This window comes from Lepidochelys kempii, chromosome 11 (assembly GCF_965140285.1).
Source record: "Lepidochelys kempii isolate rLepKem1 chromosome 11, rLepKem1.hap1, whole genome shotgun sequence".
Taxonomy (NCBI): Eukaryota; Metazoa; Chordata; order Testudines; family Cheloniidae; genus Lepidochelys; species Lepidochelys kempii.
In genome coordinates this window covers 41,147,224-41,168,811 of record NC_136390.1, presented here as the reverse complement: position 1 = coordinate 41,168,811, position 21,588 = coordinate 41,147,224, and the positions used below count along the sequence as shown (strand labels likewise).

At 40.8% G+C, this 21,588-nt stretch overlaps 1 protein-coding gene across 4 annotated transcripts in view; it reads right to left on the bottom strand.

Moving 5' to 3' along the window:
* RAPGEF4 (Rap guanine nucleotide exchange factor 4) overlaps positions 1-21,588 on the bottom strand; it is a 227,678-nt gene that overhangs the window by 197,770 nt on the left and 8,320 nt on the right. For 3 of the 4 annotated variants that reach the window (XM_073305859.2, XM_073305860.2, XM_073305869.2), the window contains exons 2-3: positions 12,728-12,870; positions 10,583-10,671 (exon numbers count right to left, since the gene is read on the bottom strand). In XM_073305859.2, the coding sequence (XP_073161960.1) occupies positions 10,583-10,671; positions 12,728-12,870 (232 nt within the window). Of the gene's footprint in view, positions 1-10,582; positions 10,672-12,727; positions 12,871-21,588 lie in introns of those variants that run through there. The other variant, XM_073305867.2, reaches the window with a different exon arrangement.

Genomic DNA, 21,588 nt, shown 5'->3' with positions numbered 1-21,588 from the left:
GTTGATGAGCTATGGGCAAGAAGTAGGTACATTGCCAGAAATTACTGATTATATTTTGTGGCCATTTCAAGAATCCTAAATTTTAGAATTAAATCAAACCATGTTATTAATGTTATATCAAGTAAAATGAGTTTACATGCATCCGATGAAGTGGGTATTCACCCATGAAAGCTTATGCTCCAATACGTCTGTTAGTCTATAAGGTGCCACAGGACTCTTTGCTGCTTTTACATTTTCTATGTCTTTTTTGTGTGTTTTCACTGTAAACTACAACATGTGCATGTTTTTAATCAGACAGTTGGTTGATTTGGGGTCTTCATTTCTAGTACTCTGCTTTTGTTTGGCTCCAGTAATGTCATTTATTTCAGAACTATCCCAGGGGACTGGATGGTTAAGGAGACTGGACTATGGATCTTTTCAGTTCTAAGGCCCTGATCTTACAATGAGATCCATGTGAGCGGATTCCTGTGCTCGTGTGGAATCTCACCCACTGAAGTGGATTTCACTGCAGAATGCGGACCACAGTTATTAATCTGAATCCATTCCCAGTTGTTCTGGACTTGTTACCTTAAAATGCCTGATCTGTGTAAAATCAGTTTACAGTTCTAGTCCAATGTCTAATGGACTAAACCACTGGCAGATTTACTGGCAGTCTCAGCCGAAAGGCCAAGAATTGATTTGGCTTACAGAATGTACTGCCATCAGACCTTGAAAGACAGACAAATACATTATACATACAAGAGGCTATAAGTCCATTATTATTGAAAGGTGACTTTGTTGAGAAAAAAGTTGCAGTCAAATATTCCTTCTGCTCACAGCAGCCTATAAAGGACAGAAGCTTCATAGACAAGAATTGCCTTTTCTCTCCTAGTTACCTTCTGCTCACCCCTGTCATTTTTAAAGGCTCTCATTGTGACAGGTTGCCCCCTTTAAGGTGCCACCTGATGTACTGGGATACCACTGAGACCACCTGTTCTGCCAGCCTGGGCCCCCTTCTAGGGCACATACCCCTGTGCTCCCTAGAGTGGAATTTATCCCCTGTCAGGCGTGGGCTCACAACTGACAGCCAGAACAGACCCTTTGCTGGTAAGCTTTGAACCCTCCTCTCTCGTTGAATTGGGTTTGCCTCCAGTTAGAGTCCAGGGAATCTGCACCCACCACAGCAGTCTCTAGGATTCTAACATCTTTTTTCTTTGGACTTTCTGCTAGGACACATTTTTCTATGCATTTTAGAGTGAGTTCTGTTCCTTGCTTTACTGCCACTTCTTGGCAGCCAGCAACCTGGACAGACTCCCTACCGTCAGGCAAAACACTCCCATCCCCTGAGGGGATAGCCACCAGACAGTAACTGGTTTTACTCACCCCCATTCCTTCATAGCAAACTGCTTTGCAGGGCTGAAGAGGAATTAAAGAGAGACTCTCCCATTTCCTGTAGCTTTGTTCTTCCCCTCTGAGGCTTCAGCACAAGATTCTTTCTTGCTGCTGACAGAGCTCTGGACAGCCTGAGCCACATTCAAAAAATCATTACCCAAAAGAATTAGTGTAGGATTATGAGGAACCACAGCAACAGTTAATTCAGCTTGCAGATCCGCAGTTTCCATGTGCACTTTAGCCAAAGGCTCAAGGATTTTGTGACCTCCTACTAACAAAAGTTCTGCCAGCTGTCCTGGCAGTATGTCTTTCTCCTGAACCAGGTCTCTCCTGACCACAGAAATTTCTGAACCAGTATCTCTCCATCCAGGGAATTCTCTGCCATTTACTCTAAAGGCTGTCAGGTGCTTACTGCCTGGCTGTGCAATGTCAATCTTTTAAAAACCCTGTATGATAAGTGGCAATTGCCTGAGGTGCCTCTGTGCTCTGGAAAAACGACGAGTCTGGTGGCACCTTAAGACTAACAGATTTATTTGGGCATAAGCTTTCGTGGGTAAAAAACCCACTTCTTCAGATGCAGACTGAAAATTACAGATACATGTATAAATATATATAGGCACATGAAGAGAAGGGAGCTACCTTACAAGTGGAGAACCAATGCTGAAGGCCAATTTAGTCAGGGTGGATGTAGTCCACTCCCAATAATTGATGAGGAGGTTGCCTTCTTTGTCCCCATATCTACTCTAGTAACACCATCAGAGGCTTATTCACTTGCACATCTACTAATGTGATATAGGCCATCATGTGCCAGCAATGCCCCTCTGCCACATACACTGGTCAAACCGGACAGTCTTTATGTAAAAGGATAAATGGACACAAATCAGACATCAGGCATGCTAACATAAAAAGCCAGTAGGACAGAGGTGGGCGAACTACGGCTTGTGAGCCACATCCGGCAGGAAGAAGTAAACCTAAACCATCCCTGACAGGTATATGTCCAACCTGTTCTTAAAAACCTCCAGTGATGGGGATTCCACAAGCTCCCTTTGAAGTCCATTCCGAAGCTTAACTACCCTTATAGTCAAAAAATTTTTCCTGTTATCTAACCTGAATTTTCCTGTCTTAAATCCATTACTTCTTGTCCTACTTTCAGTGGACATGGAGAACCATTGATCACTGTCCTCTTTATAACAGCCCTTAACATACTTGAAGACTCCCCCTCTGATAGTCTTAGACTTAAGTTTGAAGACTAAACATGCCTAGTTTTTTGTTTTTTTTAAAAAACACCCTTTCCTCATAGGTCAGGTTTTCTAAACCTTTTATCATTTTTGTTGCTATTCTCCGCACTCTTTTCAGTTTATCCACATCTTTCCTACAGTGTGGGGCCCAGAACTGTACACTGTACTTCACCTAAGGTCTCACTAGTGCTGGATAGGACAATTACCTTCCTTGTCTTACATACAACCCAGAATGGTATTAGCCATTTTCACAATACATCACATTGTGACTCTCATTCAATTTGTGACCCACTATAAACTCCAGATCCTTTTCAGCAGTACTACCACCTAGCCAACTATTCCCCACTTTGTAGCGGTGCATTTGATTTTTCCTTCCTAAGTGCTTTCCACTTTTCTCTATTTAACTTCATCTGGTTGATTTCAGACCAATTCTCCAATTCATCCAGGTCATTTTGAATTCTAATCCTGTCCTCCAAAGTCCTTGTAACTTCTCCCATCTTGGTGTCATCTGCAAATTTTCTATGCATACTCTCCATTCCATTATCCAAGTCATGAATGAATATATTGAATAGTGCTGGATCCATGACTGTGGAACTCCAGTAGATACAGCCTCCCAGTTTGACAGAGAACCACTGAGCACTACTCTTTGAGTACAGTCTTTCAACTTGTTGTGCACTCACATTATAGTAATTTCATCTAGACCACATTTCCATAGTTTGCTTTGAGAATGTCATGTGGGACTGTGTCAAAGGCCTTGCTAATATCAAGACATATCATCTACTGCTTCCTCCTATTCACTAAGCCAGCGACCCTGTGAAAGAAGGAAATTAGGTAGAAAATTATTATTCTCTAGGTGCTTATGATCGATGTGCCTCCCCGACTTTGGTCTGCCAAGCCCCACCCCTCGTCATTTAAATCCCACCTGTAAATTCACTTATCTGAAGCCTACAATAAGCAATTGAGTTTTTTCACTATTTTTAACTTGATCCATGTTATCTGCATATGGTCTTTAAAATCCCACCAAAATGCATACAAGCCTTAACTTAGTAACTGTGGCTCAGTCTTGCATTCTGATGCCTGCCTGCCCATGGACTGCGGCAGGATCAGGGCCTACGTGACTCTTTTGCGGATATCTAGTCCTTCACTGCCCCATTTCCTCCATTGTCTCTTGTCCAAATTAAAATTGTAAGCATTTGTGGGAAGAGATAGTGCGTCCAATTCTGTGTTCACTGAAGTCAATGACAAAGCTCAATGGTGCAGGATCAGGCTGGCCTAGTGTCTTTTGATGTCTGCTGTTATGAGTCTAGCACACTTTGTGGCAATAAAAAACAAAATAATAATAAAGATGATCCTAAATGGCTGCTTAGAGGCCTTCTCTTATCAAAAACTTACTCACAGCTTCATTTTGAGGCATTACAGTTGTGACACTTGAAAAGCTGCCTATTTTCAAAGGGGAGTTAACAAATTTATAGTATGTGGAGGTTTCTTGTGTGTTTCTACAGCACCCAGCTAAATAGGGCCTTGGGGTGCTATCACAGTACAAATTAAAAACACTGTAGGAAAAACCCATTTACAAAACCCATTTACAATAGTGAGTAAGGACCTTATTCTACCAAACTGATAACAGGGCAAGGAGACTGTTTCTCTGGAGGAGTCTTCACTGAGTTCCATGTACAAATCCCACATACAAGTGTTATCAGGTTAGGTGCAACTAACTAACCCATAAAAGAAGGGAATAAATGGAGTAGGGACAGGGCAAGAAAATCCACTGAAAATTCTTCCGTGCCTTCCAGTGTGATACTTTTATCACTAAAACATAGACCACGTCTTCTTCCATTTCTTACACATTGCTGAACACAGAGTCAACACTTACACAATTTGTATGGAAATGCCCATACACCTCTCAAAATTTACTGGACATGTAATTCTGTCACTTTTCTGCATTATAATTGTCTTGCCCCATTTCAATAGCAAGTGAAATTATTGCAGAAATAGAGAGCAGCTAGCATCTTTCTCTGTGTCACAGGGACAGAATTACTATTAACAGAGAAATCTATTCTGGTTAAAACTCAAAAAATGAACAGATTAAATAGCTGGATGAGATTTTTAAACTAGTCATTTTGGTATGAAATATTCCAGGTTCCCTCAGAAGCTAATTTCTCTTGTTTCTTATGTATTCTAGCACTGCCCTCTTGTGATATACTATAGTTCTGCACATATTAAGATAGCTTAATATTATCCCAATGCAGGTAAAACAAGATGTTTTACCTGTCAAATCCTAAATTTGTGTTTTCCCTGTTATCTCTAACATCTAAATCAATGTGGGAAATATCTTGTTTTAACAGAACAGAAAAGAATCAGGAATTTCAACACCATACAGTTGTGTTCCGTCTTGCTGATAGTAGTTAACATCATGAACACCTACTACAAAAGAAACACAGAGCCTGTTCAGGTGTTAACAACTAAGTAAAAAGAAGAACCGATTATCCCATTTTAAATTAAAATTGTTGATTTGCCATGATTGAGTCTATGCTGATATCTTTTTCCAATGAGATTACAGTTTGGTTGTTAAAAGAGAATTATGTTGATGTAGTGTACTTAGACTTCTGTAAGGTGTTTGACTTGGTACCACACAAATTTTTGATTAAAAAACTAGAATATAATGTTAACCTGGCACATACTAAACAATTAAAAACTAACTGATAGGTCTCAAAAGTAATTGTTAATTGGGGAATCATCCTCCAACAGGTGTTTTTCTGAGGGGTCCTGAGGAACTGGTTCTTAGCCCTATGTTATTTAACAATTTTATTAACATCCTGGAAGAAAACATAAATCACCACTGATAATGTTTGTAGATGATAGAAAAATTGGGGGAATAGTACATAATGAAGAGGACAGATCACTCATATAGAGAAATCCAGATCACTTAGTAAACTGGGTGCAAGCAAACATTTAATGCAGCTAAATGTAAATGCATACATTTAGGAACAAAGAATGTAGGCTATGCTTACGGGATGGGGGACTCTATTGTGAGAAGCAGTTACACTGAAAAAGATTTAGGGGCCCTGGTGGATAATCAGCTGAACAGGTTCTCCTAGTGCAACTTTTGGCGAGAAGTGTTAATGTGATCCTTGGATGCATAAGCAGGGGAATATTAAGCAGGAACAGGGAATTTTACCTCTGTATTTTGGCACTGTATTTGACACCGCTTCCCGCTGATCCCATCAGCCGGGAGCAGCGAACCACAGCCACTGGGAGCTGAGGGCGGATGTGCAAATGTAAAGCAACAGTCTAGTGGTCTGTCAGCGGATTATCCTGACAGGCCGCAGGTTGGCCACCACTGCCTTATAGTGTCAGAATTAAAGGAGCTCAATCTATTTAGCTTAACAAAGAGAAGGTTAAGGGTGACTAGATCACAGTCTATACGATCTACACAGGGAATCTACATGGGGAACAAATATTTAATAATGGGCTCTTCAATATAGCAGAGAAAGGTACAAACACGATCTAATGGCTGAAGGTTGAAGCTAGACAAATTCAGCCTGGAAAGACGACAAATTTTTAAAGTGCAAGTAATTAACCATTGCAATAATTTATCAAGGGTCATAGTGGATTCTCCATCACTGGCAATTTTTAAATCAAGACTGGATTTTTTTTCTGAAAGATACACTCTAGGAATTATTTGGGGGAATTTCTATGGTTTGTGTTATACCAAAGGTCAGAGTAGATCAGTGATTTTCAACCTTTTTTCATTTATGGACACCTAAAAAGTTTCAAATAGTGGTGCAGACCCCTTTGGAAGTCTTAGATAGTCTGCAGACCACAGGCTGAAAACTACTGAACTAGATGATCACAATGGTCTCTTGAGTGTGGCATCTATGGATCTATAGTCTGTTAGTGATCTGGGATAATAAATGGCTTCTTGTTGTTTTTAAACTAAAAAACTTTCCAGTTCATGTTTAAAGGTAATAATCAGAAATGAGAAAAACATAATCCCAAATCATAAATGAATCATGTAAATTGACTAGTATCTGCCATTTGATTGTCTTGATAGGGGAAGCTAGTCAGCTAGAATGCACAGGAATATTACTAATATTAGATTTTAAAAATCCAGAATTTTTAAGGTGGTACCATCCTAAGTGGTAATGGCACTTAGAGATAAGATTGAGCCAGAACATTCAGGGTCCACATTTAAAGTGTGTCTGTGTCTAAGATTCTGGTTCAGATCCATCTTTCAATATTTTACTGAGAGGATAAGACATTTTGTCCTCAATACTGGAGTAATCTCATCTTTTGGGAAGTATAAACTGATCTTTTTTATCTGGGCATCCACTAGAGGTGAACGGAAAGGGGACTGCTAGGAGCACATCATCATTCTATATTGTGAGAATACTGCTGCCAACCGAGCCGTACAGCAACTTGCTCAAATTAGGCTAATTGTTCTCCCTTTCCGTCTATACTCGGTACAATTAAGAAGTTATTAAAAACAGTGAAACAACAAAAGCTGTTTCTATATTTGTCACTTTTATATTGAATATGGAAATGTTAGAGGCCTATTCCCATCCACTGCAGGTGAGATATACTCACTAAAGTTCACAGATGACCCAGTGCTCCAAGAGAAGGTGAACACCCCACCCTCCCAATATGCCATGGGGGGAAACCCTTACAACCTCAGTTTTTATAATAAGTTGAATTTTGGGCACAGTAGCAAGAATCACCATAGTTAAAGTATCAATTTACATACTGGTGTCCAAGGAATTGTCAGGTGATTTTTCTTCTTGAACCCCAGCTATCATAGGCTTGTTTACACTAAAATTTTTACACTAGTGTAGCTACACTGATGTAGCTATATTGGTGCAAACTTCGAGAGTACATGACACATAGCTGCAAAAAATGACCTGAACTGGTTTCAGACGGGTTTCAAACTGGGGAAGCCACACAGGCTCAAGGTACTTGTTACACTAGTGTAGTACCTCTATGTCAGTGTGTCATAAATATAAAGGGAAGGGTAAACCCCTTTAAAATCCCTCCTGGCCAGAGGAAAAATCCTCTCACCTGTAAAGGGTTAAGAAGCTAAAGGTAACCTCGCTGGCACCTGACCAAAATGACCAATGAGGAGACAAAATACTTTCAAAAGCTGGGAGGAGGGAGAGAAACAAAGGGTCTGTGTGTCTGTTGGTATGCTGCTTTGCCGGGGATAGAACAGGAATGGAGTCTTAGAACTTTTAGTAAGTAATCTAGCTAGGTATGCGTTAGATTATGATTTCTTTAAATGGCTGAGAAAAGAATTGTGCTGAATAGAATGACTATTTCTGTCTGTAACTTAAGGTTTTGCCTAAAGGGATTCTCTATGTTTTGAATCTAATTACCCTGTAAGGTATCTACCATCCTGATTTTACAGAGGTGATTTCTTTACTCCTATTTACTTCTATTTCTATTAAAAGTCTTCTTGTAAGAAAACTGAATGCTTTTTCATTGTTCTCAGATCCAAGGGTTTGGGTCTGTGGTCACCTATGCAAATTGGTGAGGATTTTTACCAAACCTTTCCCAGGAAGTGGGGTGCAAGGGTTGGGAGGATTTTGGGGAGAAAGACGTGTCCAAACTATGTTTCCCAGTAAACCCAGTTAGAGTTTGGTGGTGGCAGTGGTTATTCCAAGGACAAAGGATAAAATTAATTTGTACCTTGGGGAAGTTTTAACCTAAGCTGGTAAAAGTAAGCTTAGGAGGTTTTCATGCAGGTCCCCACATCTGTACCCTAGAGTTCAGAGTCGGGGAGGAACCTTGACACAGTGTAACTACAAAGAAACAACGAATCCAAAAAACAAAACAGTACAAATAAGCTCTATACGTGGCTTTTTCCAGGATCTCCTCAGGCAGAGAATTCAATGTGTTGACTACACTCTGGGAGAAAAGGTCTCCTTTATGTGTTTTATATAAACTTTAGATTTTGCAATTTCCAGGAGTGCCAAGTTATTGAGAATTTACTAAGTTTACCTAGTGTTTTACTGCTTCTCCTCTCTCCATACCTTGCACATACATTATATCTTGGTGCCTGGTCTAGCACACCAGCAGTCCTAATACTTTGATGTTATTACAATAGCTTCCTCATCTTACAGTGAAGGCTGAAGTGTGCAATCAGTGTCAGAGACCAGACACAAGGGTGGTCATGTCTAGCAGTTGGAGCTGGAGTCAGGACCAGTGGTTGGGACTCGAATCAGTAGCCAGGAATCAGAGCCCATAGAGTCAGAGGTCAGATGCCAAAGTCTAGAATCAGAGCCCAAGTCAGAAGTCTGGAATCAGAGCTGAGGGTAGTGATGCCAGGTGTCTTATTTTCAACCAGAACACCCAGCCAAAAAGGGACCCTGGCAGCTCTGGTCAGCACAGTTGACCAGACCACTAAAAGTCCGGTTTGCTGCTGCAGACGGCTCCACGCGGCTCCCGGAATCGGCCGGCATGTCCCACTGGCTCCTAAGCCCAGGAGGGGTCAGGGGTCTCCGCGAGCTGCCCCCATCTACAGGTACCGCCCCCACAGTTTCCATTAGCCACAGTTCCTGGCCAGTGGGAGCTGCGGAGCCGGGGCTCAAGGCAGTGCCTTTGCCTGGGGCAGCGCGCAGAGCCACCCTGGCCACTTCTGTGCCTAGAATCCAGCGGGACATGCCGGCCACTTCCAGGAGCCACGCGGAGCCACCCGCTGCAGCCAACCGGGAACTGCAGCCAATGGAAGCTGTGGGGGCGGAGCTTGTGGACAGGGGCAGAGTGCGGAGATCCCTGGCTGCCCTTGTGCCTAGGAGTCAGAGGGACATGTCACTGCTTCCCGCCGCCTAAGTGCCACCAAGAGCCCACACCCCAACCCCCTGCCCCAGCCCTGAGCTCCCTCCCCCACCCCAATCCTGAGCCTCCTCCCGCATCCAAACTCCCTCCCGGAGCCCCACCCCAACTGCTGCCCCAGCCCTGAGCCCACTCCCACACCTCATTTTTGGCCCCAGCCCAGAGCCTGCACCCCAGTCCAGAGCCCGCATACCATCCCACTCCCTACCCCAGCCTGGAACCCTCTCCTGTACTCCAAACCCCTCATCCCTGGCTCCACCCTGGAGCCCACACCTCCAGACGGAGCCCTCGCCTCCTCCTGCACCCCAACCCCCTGCCCGGTGAAAATGAGCAAGAGAGCAAGGGTGGGGGGAGAGTGAGCGACAGGGGAGGGAGGGAGATGGAGTGAGCAGGGGGCAGGGCCTCAGGGCAGGGAAAGGGTGTTCGGTTTTCTGCAAATCAGAAAATTGGCAATCCTAGCTGAGCGTTAGGACCAGGTTACCTGGAGCAAGGTAAAGCAGGGGCAATGCTAGGGCCAAGGCAGGAGCAGGGCTGAGACAAACCTAAATCAAGGCTGGAATAAAGCAGAAACAAGGCTGTGAGCAAGCAGACGAGGAAGCTAGCACAGCCATGGGCAAATACTTTGAGCAGCCACTAAACTGCTGCTAGGCTTAAGAGCTGGTCTGCTGACTCTTCCAACTACAGGCCAGCTGTGCTCATTAGCGTGCAGCTCTGCAGGCTTTGCTTCCTGACAGTCAGGATTAACAAACTGCAATGGCTGTGGCTTCAGTTTAAACCTCTTAAGTAAAGGACTAAAATAAACATTTTCCACGGAATTCAATTCAAAAGTTAGACCTTGAGCTGCACTTCATGCAAACCCACAATATGACAGACTGTGGTGATTCCTATTTTACATCCAGATCCTCTTTCAGATTATTAAATTTCAGTTCCCCTAAATCAAGAACACGGGTTGCCTCCTACAGGAGCAGAGAGACAAAAAGTAAACTTAAACAGAAGAAAACGCGGACAACACCAGCATGCTTATGACGGACAAAAAAGCAAATGATTGACACTATGCAGACCATTGTCATCTAGCCCTATATGTAGTTCACAGTATGTCTTTGTGCCATGCAACTGGATTGTTTTAAAGAACAGTTGTATTTTACCTGGTAGTTGCTCGTATCCGAAACTTTAACATCCAGTGATCCTGCCAAAACAGTATACCAATTTGTTCCAATATCACCCTGACGAAATACTGGAAAGATGAAATATTGTAAATAAACACTCTTATTGTAAGCCTATCTAACAATGCTGACAAACATCGCTTTCATGTTGCTGTATTACTGTACTGACTGCGAGCACCATAGAATTCGCCAGACCCCATCTGATTATTTATCTATCTGCTAAGATACCCAGTGAAACTGGAGCATAGCATTTTTAGGGTATCCATACACAGAATCTCAGTACAAATGGAAATAGATAGCAATGTTTCAGGCCACCTTTCTTGTTTGCTTTGCCTTTTCCTGCTATCCTAGTTAATAAAAAGGTTCTCTGAACTTGCGTTTACCACGGTGCCTCTGAAATTTGAAATATTTCTTGATTTCCTCGGCAGTCACGCCTTTATAAAAAGAATTTTAATATAAAGGTTAATAAATGATTAACAGATGTTTAATAAATAGTTAATCAATTTTTTTAGATAGTTATACAGTCCAATAGATCAGTAGGTTGCTTATAACCATGGCTTATAATAATTTATAACACATTCTATTTATATCTGTAATATGCTTATAACACCTACTGATCATTTGCTAACCCTTTATTAACCATTCCTAAATGGAACTTTATACTATAGTGAGATCCATATCTCTTTGGTTTCTATTCTCTATTATTTTTCATGATGGGAATCAGAAAATAGTAGCAACATAAAGATATTTAGAAAATACCCTTATCAGGAGAAATACCAGGAGATAATTCACTTTTCTCTTTATGAGGATGATCCCTATAACTCTGTTTCAGAAAAGACGGTTAAAATATTTATCTACAATGCTACTTTTGTGGATTTCTCTTGTGCTTTAATAAAGTTTATGCTGAGAATCCACTTTATTTCATGTTATTTAATATTAAAGTAAAATATAGAGGATGTATGTATTATATTGACGGGTGCTTTAGAACGGGTCTAGTTCAGCGGTGGGAAAACTTTTTCTCCTAAGGGCCACATCAGGGTTCCGAAACCATATGGAGGGCTGGGTAGGGAAGACTGTGCCTCCCCAAACAGCATGGCCCCCGCCCCCTATTCGTCCCCTCCCCCTTACCATGTGCTCAGAGCAGCAGAACTGTCAGCTGCGCCACCCGGCTGGAGCCAACCACGCCGCTGCACTGCCCGGCAGGAGCTCGCAGCCCCGCCACCCAGAGCGCTGGCAGCATGGCGAGCTGAGGCTGCGGAGAAGGGGGGGCAGCAGGGGAGGGGCCAGGGGCTAGCCTCCCCGACCAGGAGCTCAAGGGCCAGGCAGGACAATCCCACGGGCCGGATGTGGCCCGTGGGCCATAGTTTGCCCACCTCTGGTCTAGATACATTAACTAGATGTATACCAAAAACAAAAAACAATAAATCCATTTTATGACTGTAAGAGACCAAGCAAAGGCACACAAGCCTACAAAAGAAATAGATCAATGTTTGTGTGAATAATTTTTGTAGCACAGATCACCATTTTTGTGTTAATACCTACTTTAAATTGTGTTCATGCTGTGTACATAATATAAATCTATTGGATGTATTTCTCTGAAAATAATTTTAGACAAATAACTTGTCATTTTTACTGCTTGCTGTCTTTGTATTTTTGTGGCATCTTTTCTGTTCTAAAAGTCTGCGCAAGCTAATGCTGCATTGGCAACTTGCTGCAAGATTGAGGGCTTCTGTATTAACAAGGGTGACATATTTGGGTCACCCTGCAGGTCACATACTTTCATCCATACATCTCAAAGCACTTTACAAAGGAGGTAAGCATCATTATCCTCAATTACAGACAGGGTAATGGAGACACCAGAAGGAGACATGACTTGCTCAAGGTCACCCAGCCAACCAGTGGCAGAGTCCTGGTCCAGTGTTCTATCCACTAGAGAACACTGCCTCCAGGGACTCAGAGTAGAACTGAATTATGTCATATAGCAGTTCAATCAACTCTGTCCCAGCAAGGTAGATTTTTTCAACAGGATTCCCCATATATACTGTTGCCTTATCTTTCGCTAGAAGGGAATCCTGGTCTAAACCTTGACTTACTAAAAGTCAAATATATTATGAAATAACAACTTACATGTGATTCCCTTTTCCAGATTTTCATAGTATCCACAGAGACATATCTGCTGGAGAAGGTTTGGATGAAATTTCTCAAAAGCTTTCACTTCTTTCAATCGGGTGAATATAATATCTACATCTTCACTGGAACGTTCCAATGGTCTGCATGAAGAAAAAAAGAATGGTGCATAAGGGCTTTATTACAGAAACAGGTAATTGCCACCCACATACACCAAAACTAAGATTATTAGTTAAATTTTTTTTTAATATTTGTGAGCCCATTAAATGTGGCTTGTAGGTGCATGCAACAACCTTGCAGACATTCCAAATAATCAAAATACCTAACCACTGTATCCAACTTTATTATTATCATCATAGTGCCTGACAACCTCAGTCACAACTGAATCCCCATTGTATCAAGCACAGTGAGGGAGGAACCCGTGACTGAGTATGTTCAGAAGGGAGTTTGAAAGACATTATGGAAATTGTCCAAAACAACCCCCAGAGCAGTCAGGCCAAGCAAAAGGCGTGGTATGATAAAAATACTTGTAAATGCACTTTTGACATAGGAGATTTGGTCATGGTACTCAGCCCTGCAAAAAAGTTCAAAATGCAAAAATCCTGGGAGGGGCCCTTTGAAGTGGTGGAAGTGGTGATGGAGGACACTTATAAAGTTAAAAAGCCCCTTGATGATACTGTGCCCCAACTGGTACATGTAAACAGACTCAAGGCCTATCACCGTAGAGTGGCCAGGGTAAACATGATCTGTTGTGTCGAAGGGGAAACTGAGGCATACCCACTCACTGATTTGATGGCTGAATGCCAAGATGGGTCAACTTTGGAAAGTATGGAAATCTGTAGTGAGCTAACACCACTTGAAGAAGGGGAAGCGTTGTCAACGCTGCAAAGGTACAGTGAGGTATTTTCCAACAAACCCGGGAGGACACACTTGCTGTCCCACAGAATCCTCACAAAAGGGGCTAAGCCCCCGCCCCCCCTTCCAGGCCGTACAGGGCCACTGGCAAGGTGAAGGAGCAAATTCGGGAAGAGATACAAAGCACGTTGGACCTGTGGGTGATTAAGGAATCTGACCTGGGCTTTCCCTGTGGTCTTGGCCCCAAAAGGGATGGCACTGTAAGATTTTGTGTAGACTATAGGAAACTCCATGCTGTCACTCTAACAGATGCATACCCCATGCCAAGAATTGATGACATGCTGGAAGTGCTGAGCCAAGCCAAGTACCTCAGTACCTTGGATCGAACCAAAAGTTACTGGCAGATCCCTTTTGGAGAGGGAGGCACAACAAAAATCAGCTTTTATCACTGATATAGGGCTCTATGAATTTACGGTACTACCTTTTGGTTTGGTAAATACTGGTGCAACCAGAGACTGGTCAACAGAGGGTTAAATGAATTATAGGGCATACATAGATGACACTACTGTATTCAGCAACACCTGGGGTGACCACAAGGAGCATCTGGGAGTTGTGCTATCAAAGCTCAAAGAAGCTTGGCTAACCATGCTCTTTTAGATTTTACTGGGCACTTCTAAATCTCCAACTCAGTTTTCTGCATACATATAGAAACACAAATGATTCCAAGAAATCCATCCCTCTGCTCCACCTCTTCTGTCCTTTTCTTTGTATAAGAAAAATAAAATGCTGTTGTATAAAAGCATACAAGTTACGTAAGCTGGATACGAATCACTTCATTAAAAAAATAAAATAAACGAAAGTGCACCATCTCTAAACAGATACAGCCGAAATAAAAGGTATCCTGCAACTGGGAGTGAAAATAATTGGAGGTAGGGCAAGACTGTTGGGCTCAATGCCATCTTGTGCCAGTGAGTTCAAGAGAGAGCTTAGTAGGTTCAAAAAACAATTTGACATTTACATGGCTAATGTGAACAGCCATATTTACTTTACTAGAGCATTTTAAAATGAGGTTATAAAACTCTGTAATTCAGAGAATAAACCGACCACTAATGGAAGGCATTAGGAAGGACAATTATGGAAGATTCAGTACAAGGTTTCTTGCATCTTCTTGTGGAACTACTGAAACTGACCACTTTTAGAGTGGGATACTGCAATAGATGGACCACTGGTCTGATGTAGTATGGCCACTTTAATGTTTCTGTGAGATTATGTTGGAAATTCAGGTGCTCAAATTATTCTTCTACAAAGGGGTCTGGAAAATGTTAATCATTTTCAGTGCTCTTCAGGTCTACCCACTGAATCTAGTGCTTCCAAAAATAAGTTAATTTAACTGACCAAAATGCTAATTTTGCTAATTTCTTTTAAATACATGGAAATAGTTAAGAAGGGACAGAGTTTAGTTTAATTTATATATATATGTATTTGTTTCCCTCTTTCACTACAATGCAATGTTCACAGCCTAAGTGCTCTTCCTGCAAAGAGATTTCTGGTGTTCCTCTTTGGTCATTCAATGCTGGCACCAGTGCTTGCCCCAGTGAGGTATATAATACCACATCCCTCTCACTTTGTCTCACTGGCCCTCAATTTCTTACTAAACTGTGTCTGGGAGGGATTAAATCCTCTAAACTCATTTACACTCCAATTTACCTTTATTAATACAGATGAGAGTAATAATTCTATGGTGTATACAGTTGCTTCTACATTATAGCATTATCCTCTTACCTACTACCATAGGTATATCCTCTTTCCTTCTTCAAACCACAGTCAATTACAACTGCTCCCTTTTAAATTCTTTCAAGCAAGGTTTTCACTCTCCCTATTTTTTTTTAATCTTTGCACTAGCTGCCAGTTATTAAGAAGTATTACTTCTCTTGTCAAAATGCTTTTAAGGATATTAGAAAGTGCAGCTTGAAAACAGAATTAAAATCAATTTATACTAGATCCCTACCTACACTATGCTGGCACTTGGAACACCAGCTCACTTCTTTCATTAACCCCAACATTAACAGCAAAGCTTGACAAGGACAGCAAAGCTTGACAAGGAAAGGGAAGACAATGATCATAATTTTCAGCACAGCACACTTTTCCCAAAGAAGCCCTAAACTCTGCATGTCAAAGTCACTTTCTCAATTTTTAAAATAAATGTGTGTCATTTTGCCTCTAGTAGTTTGCTTCCTTACGTGTTGGAAACACTGGTAGGTTACACAGGCACAAAAAAAAATAAACACCAAATCAAAGCAAATGTGCTTAAAAAGTCAAATTAGTATTTCATTTTATTTTTTGCAGCATTCACTCAGTTCTACTTACAAACCAGAGGACAGTATCAGGGGGTTGGGAAAGCATAGTGCTGGGGAAAATTTACTTCAAAATATTTAATGCCTTGATCCCACAATTTGCTATATGTAAGTTGACTGTTGCATCCCTGGAGAGCCCCACTGAAGTGCAGTGGGCTCCATATGGGACCAGCAGACTGTCCGTATACAACAAATAGCCTTAGTATTTTGTTGTTGTTTGATATCAAGGGACAAGACGCAAGCAAGAAGGGTTTGCAGGCGATCTAGGTTTTTAAAAATTGCCTACCGTTGTTATCTGAGCACCTTTCATGAAAAGTAAGAACAAGAAACATCTTTCTTCCAGCCCTGATAGCAGAAACAAGCTTAACACTTTGTTGGACTTTTTTAAAGACAAAGCTCATTTTGAGAGAATGCTCATTTGTTGAAAATGGTTGCCACAAGCCAAAGAGATGAGTTTTACATTTGGCTCAGAATGCAATGAGTGGGGGGTCACTCTTATTCTGTCTGGCTCTGAATGCCATAGGCTTGGTCTAGTTCCAGTGAAAGTTCTCTCCTCCAACAAAGCTAGTGTTCACCTGTTGCATCATAAGGTCATCATACTATACCTCACGGATGGAGGAGAACTCTGAGGCAGCGATGGTCAGTACCTGTTCAATCTTCTTTTTGATAAGACAAACAAACTGAGTTCTTTAAGTCTCAAGGCATTTCCTTCAGCCTCAGATCATTTTTGTAGATCTTTTCTTCACCTTCTCCAGTTTTTCCAACATCCTTTTTAAAATGTGGACACGAGAACTGTATGCAGAATTCCAGTATCAGTCTCACCAGTGCTGTTCAGAGAGGTAAAGTCACCTCTCTGCTCCTGTTCACTACTCCCATTTATATATCCAAAGATCACATTCACTCTTTTTGACACAGCTAAGGACTGGGAGCTGATGTCAAGCTCCTTATTCACCATGCCAGAGTCACTACTTTCCAGAATACAGTCCCCTATTCTGGGGGCAGTCTGCATGCATTGCTCCTAGATGTATTACTTTGGATGTGAGGGGTCTGCCTTAACTACACCCTCCTTTGTAACTGCACACAAATTTCTGTACAATGCCCATTCTACAGTGGGGCTTCTATAGCACTGAGGCAAGGGGAAGCATGGTGAGCTCCACCACAGCTTTAGTACATCTCTACAAATTTCAGTCCAATAACGACAATGGTAGTTTTACTTAAGCTAATTTTATTAAGCATTTATAAACTATAACAATAGCACTAGTTTTCGAAGGAAGAATGGTTTGACTTAATAGCAAACTGTAATGGAGCTAGTTAAGGGCCATACCTTCAATTACTTATTCCTTAAAACACCAGTGAAACTCAGGTTTGATTACACTGACTGCTTAAGTATTTTAACAAAGTAATCATCATGAAATTAAATATTAACAATCTATCTATTCTCTAAGTACAAGCTGCCTAGCAAGGAACAATGTCAATACAGTATAAAATAAATTAACTTCCTTTCTTAAGGTATCTTATTAAGGGCTTGAAGATTTGATTTGATTTTAATAAATAAAGCAGGTTTTAATGTTAGATCTAACTAAGTACTATTGTAAAACTGTCTTTAGAAAGTTAATAATTGGTCCAGTAATTAGGAAAGAAAAACTAATAGCAGATGTAAGTCCAATCATGTTTAGCTCTATGCTTCAAGTGCAGGGCTCATTCATATCAATCTAAAAGGGAACACTGATAATTTAGTGTGACACCAATGTTCTTCCATTGCTGAAGACAAAATATTCCCCCTGCTGTTGAAGCCATAGTGTTGTGAAATGATGACAGTAGTACTGTTGTAAGAAGATAAAAAAGAATTTCAGTGAAGGTTAAGAAGTAAATTGACACTGGATGCCTTTTTAAAAGATATACATGATAGCTCAAACAAAGGTTATGGACTTGATGCAAGAATTACTAAGTGGGGTTCTGTGGCCTGTGTTATGCAGGAGGTCAGACTAGGTCAGTGGCTCTCAACCTTTCCAGACTACTGTACCCCTTTCAGGAGTCTGATTTGTCTTGCGTACACCCCCCACCCCAGTTACACCTCACTTAAAAACTACTTGCTTACAAAATCAGACATAAAAATGCCACAGCACACTATTACTGAAAAATTGCTTACTTTCGCATTTTACCACATAATTATAAAATAAATCAACTGGAATATAAATATTGTACTTACATTTCAGTATATAGTATGTAGAGCAGTATAAACAAGTCATTGTCTGTATACAAAATTTAGTTTGTACTGACTTTGCTAATGCTTTTTATGTAGCCTGTTGTAAAACTAAGTTAATATCTAGATGAGTTGATGTACCCCCTGTAAGACTTCTGCATACCCCCAGGGGTAAGAGAACCCCTGGTTGAAAGCCACTGTACTAGATGATCCTAATGGTCCCTCTGGCCTTAAAATCCATGAATCTAGGCAGTCAAGTGCCACATCTTCTCCAATCTCTCCTCCCCTCCATCAATTCCAGTTCCATCCTTTCCCTGAGGTAACTATGGTGCTTGATTACATGAGGGTAAAATTAAAATGCTCTTAAGTCAACAATATGAAAATAATCTTGCTCTAATGAGATATGTACTCCATCTTCCTGAATTTTTATACCATGCTCATCACCATGGTATCTGGGTGTCATTATGGTGTCCCAGCTGCTTGGTTATGTTTCCCGCATTTTGTATCTATGCACTTTTTATTTCCTGTACCAGGATGTTGGTCTTCACATTTAATCAATACTCCTCACAGTCCCTGCATTCTAATCTGTTCATGTCACTTTGCATTTATCTATATCTTTTCGTGTGTTTGCTGCCCTTCCTAGATATGCTCTAGGAATTATATTGGGAAAATTCTACGGCCTGTGTTATATTAAACTAGATGAACACAGTGGGTCCCTCCTGGCCTTGAAATCTACAAACACTGATGCTGTCTCTAAATTTGATTGTCTGAATTTATACCAAAGAAACACAGCACAGAAAAGACATAGCACCCATACAACATACGAAGTAGCATTTCTTTGTGTTAAACAAACCTTAAAGAGTCCTGTACTGGGCTAAAACTATCAGATAGCATCACCACTTGAAGACAGACTCTTCAACCAATGTGAGAGAAAGAAGGTCTATGGACCATCTGGCAATGCACTGCTGATCATGGGTGGTCCACAAACCATTGCTTTAAAGAGTTTAATGGAGTGAAGTGAGAACTAGGAAAAACAATGTAAATGCTATAATGAGAATATAATACGCCCTCTCATCCTCCCCCCCCCAAAAAGACAAATGAAGGGGAGTATTACAATACACATTAACTACAGTTCTGAAGCGCAGCATGCTCTGTGTACTATCCTATTCCACCATTGCAAGACATGCAATAGAAACACTTCACCTGACAGACTCTAGCAATGCTTTACTTCTCTTAGGGCATCCTATCTTTAACTATGGTCACAGAGCAAAGCAGTAAAAAAAAAAGGTGGAGGTAGCACGATTTAGAAATTGCCACCTGAGAAATGCTTGGCTAAGTCCACAAAGGAGAATTTGTAATCATTAGCAGCCAATGTTTATTGACACAATCTATTTGTAGGATGATAAAACATCATAGCCAGAAAAAGCAGGAGACTAGTTCTTCATACAATATTTTTCAGTTAAATCTAGTTGTGTGGCGTCAATGCGCAGACTGGACATAGCAGAAATTATATTTTGCACATAGTATTTCTCAGCCAATTTCTGGCATGCCTCATGGAAGAGAATGAAAAACAGCCCAAAAGAGAGCATGTCTAAATGTGTAGAAGTAATTACGATTCAAATCAGTGAGAAGGTGATCTTCTGACATTAAAAATTTAATTAAATTTGAATATTGATTCTTTCCGATATTTGTTGTTCTAACTTCCGAACTATTAGTCCTGATTCTACACTAGATTATACATTGCCATGTACCATAGGATTCTGACACAAAATTTCACTTAAAAATAAAGTTTAATCCATTTGCAAATCCATTTGCACATAATGTTTTCACTCCCAGAAATTGGACTGAAGCTATCCAAGGCATTTCTGCAATTTCTATCTAACAATGAAATTTAAAACCCTAATCGTTTTAGCAGTTTGCCTACTACTATTGTCCAATTCTTCATACTGCCCGATTGTTTGTTCAAAACAAAGCAAACAATAAACCTTGAGCCTTAGCATTCTATTTTGAAGATAATAGTATAGTAGCTTCTAGGATTATTTCCATCTTTGTGAATATCCAGGATGCAATGGAAGTGCTGAGCTGTTGCCCCACTTAGAGAAAAAAGGGAAAATAAAATTTAAGTTATATAAATGAAGAAATGTTGAACTTTGTCTTCATTGCTAGCTTAACAATACAGTTTTTCATCTCTCAACTGAAACATCTCTGTGGGGGAGCCAGCTTTCCAATTTCCCCCAGGTCCCCCAAAGTATGCAGGGAACTTCCCAGTAAGGAACTTTACAGCTGAGCAACAGCACATCATGGATGGGATAAAGACTGCTCTGAAAAGCCCAGAAGCCACAAATGGGCAGAGAAGGTTGGCACTGTTCAGCATTAATAGAAAAGTATAAAAAAAAAATTCAATATCAGACTGGTAGTCTACAGATCATGCAACAACACACCACTATGGGCTGCACCCCACTTCAAGATTTGGGTTGGTTCTTTGATCCTGGGCCTGAGGGGCTGCGGGGCGGGTGGGGATGGAAAGTATCTTGTGCCATTCTGTAACAACTCCTCTGGGTCAGTTCAGGAGCAGTGTTCTGGAAAATGAGGGAAATTGCATGTAGGCCTCCTTGATGTTCTTCCTTCATGATATTAAATTCTGACTACCCCAATCCATGCAATTTTTCAGTATGGACAATATTGTAAAAAACAAAACAAAGAAACAGCAACACAAAATGATGAAAATCAGAGTAGGAAATCATGCATTACATTGTCAGAATTTTGTATTTTCCTATCAGTCCACTATACACTCTCTTGCCTTGCTTATCCACTGAAGACTTTAATTGTTATTTATTTATATTACATAATTAATTTGCCTCTTCAGAACAATGGCACAGAGTTTATCTGACAGTAACATTTTCATATCCGCCACCCTCTTATTCCTCTCTCCCCAGTTTCTTGCCTGGTTAGACTGCATAACCACTTCACAGCATGCACACACAAGTGACAGCATCATTAAGAATGACATAACCCTGTTCAATTATGTCAATCTCTCTCCTCTAAAGACATTTTAGCCTTGATTTATTTGATTATCAGCATCTCAGGTAATATACCTGACATTTCTCCTTGCAAGAAAGTTTATATAACAGACATTAGAAAAAGCCCTTTAGAAGCATAACTTAAGGAGAATATTTTGTATCTTGAAAAACAGCTACTCAAGTTCAAGGTTAAAAAAACCACACAAAAAGGGAGAGTTGATGCTCCTACTCAGCTGTACATAATCTGGGAAAGTATTTCCCTTAGTGTACAGCATATATCACTTTTCAGAAAACAGATTTTAATATTTTGGCTGTGTTGTTATTAATTATTTGTATGTTGCTCAGTGCTGTACAAGACACAGAAATCAGAGTCCTTGTCCTTAAGAGTCTACAATCTGTTAGACACAGAAAAATGACACAACAGGGTCC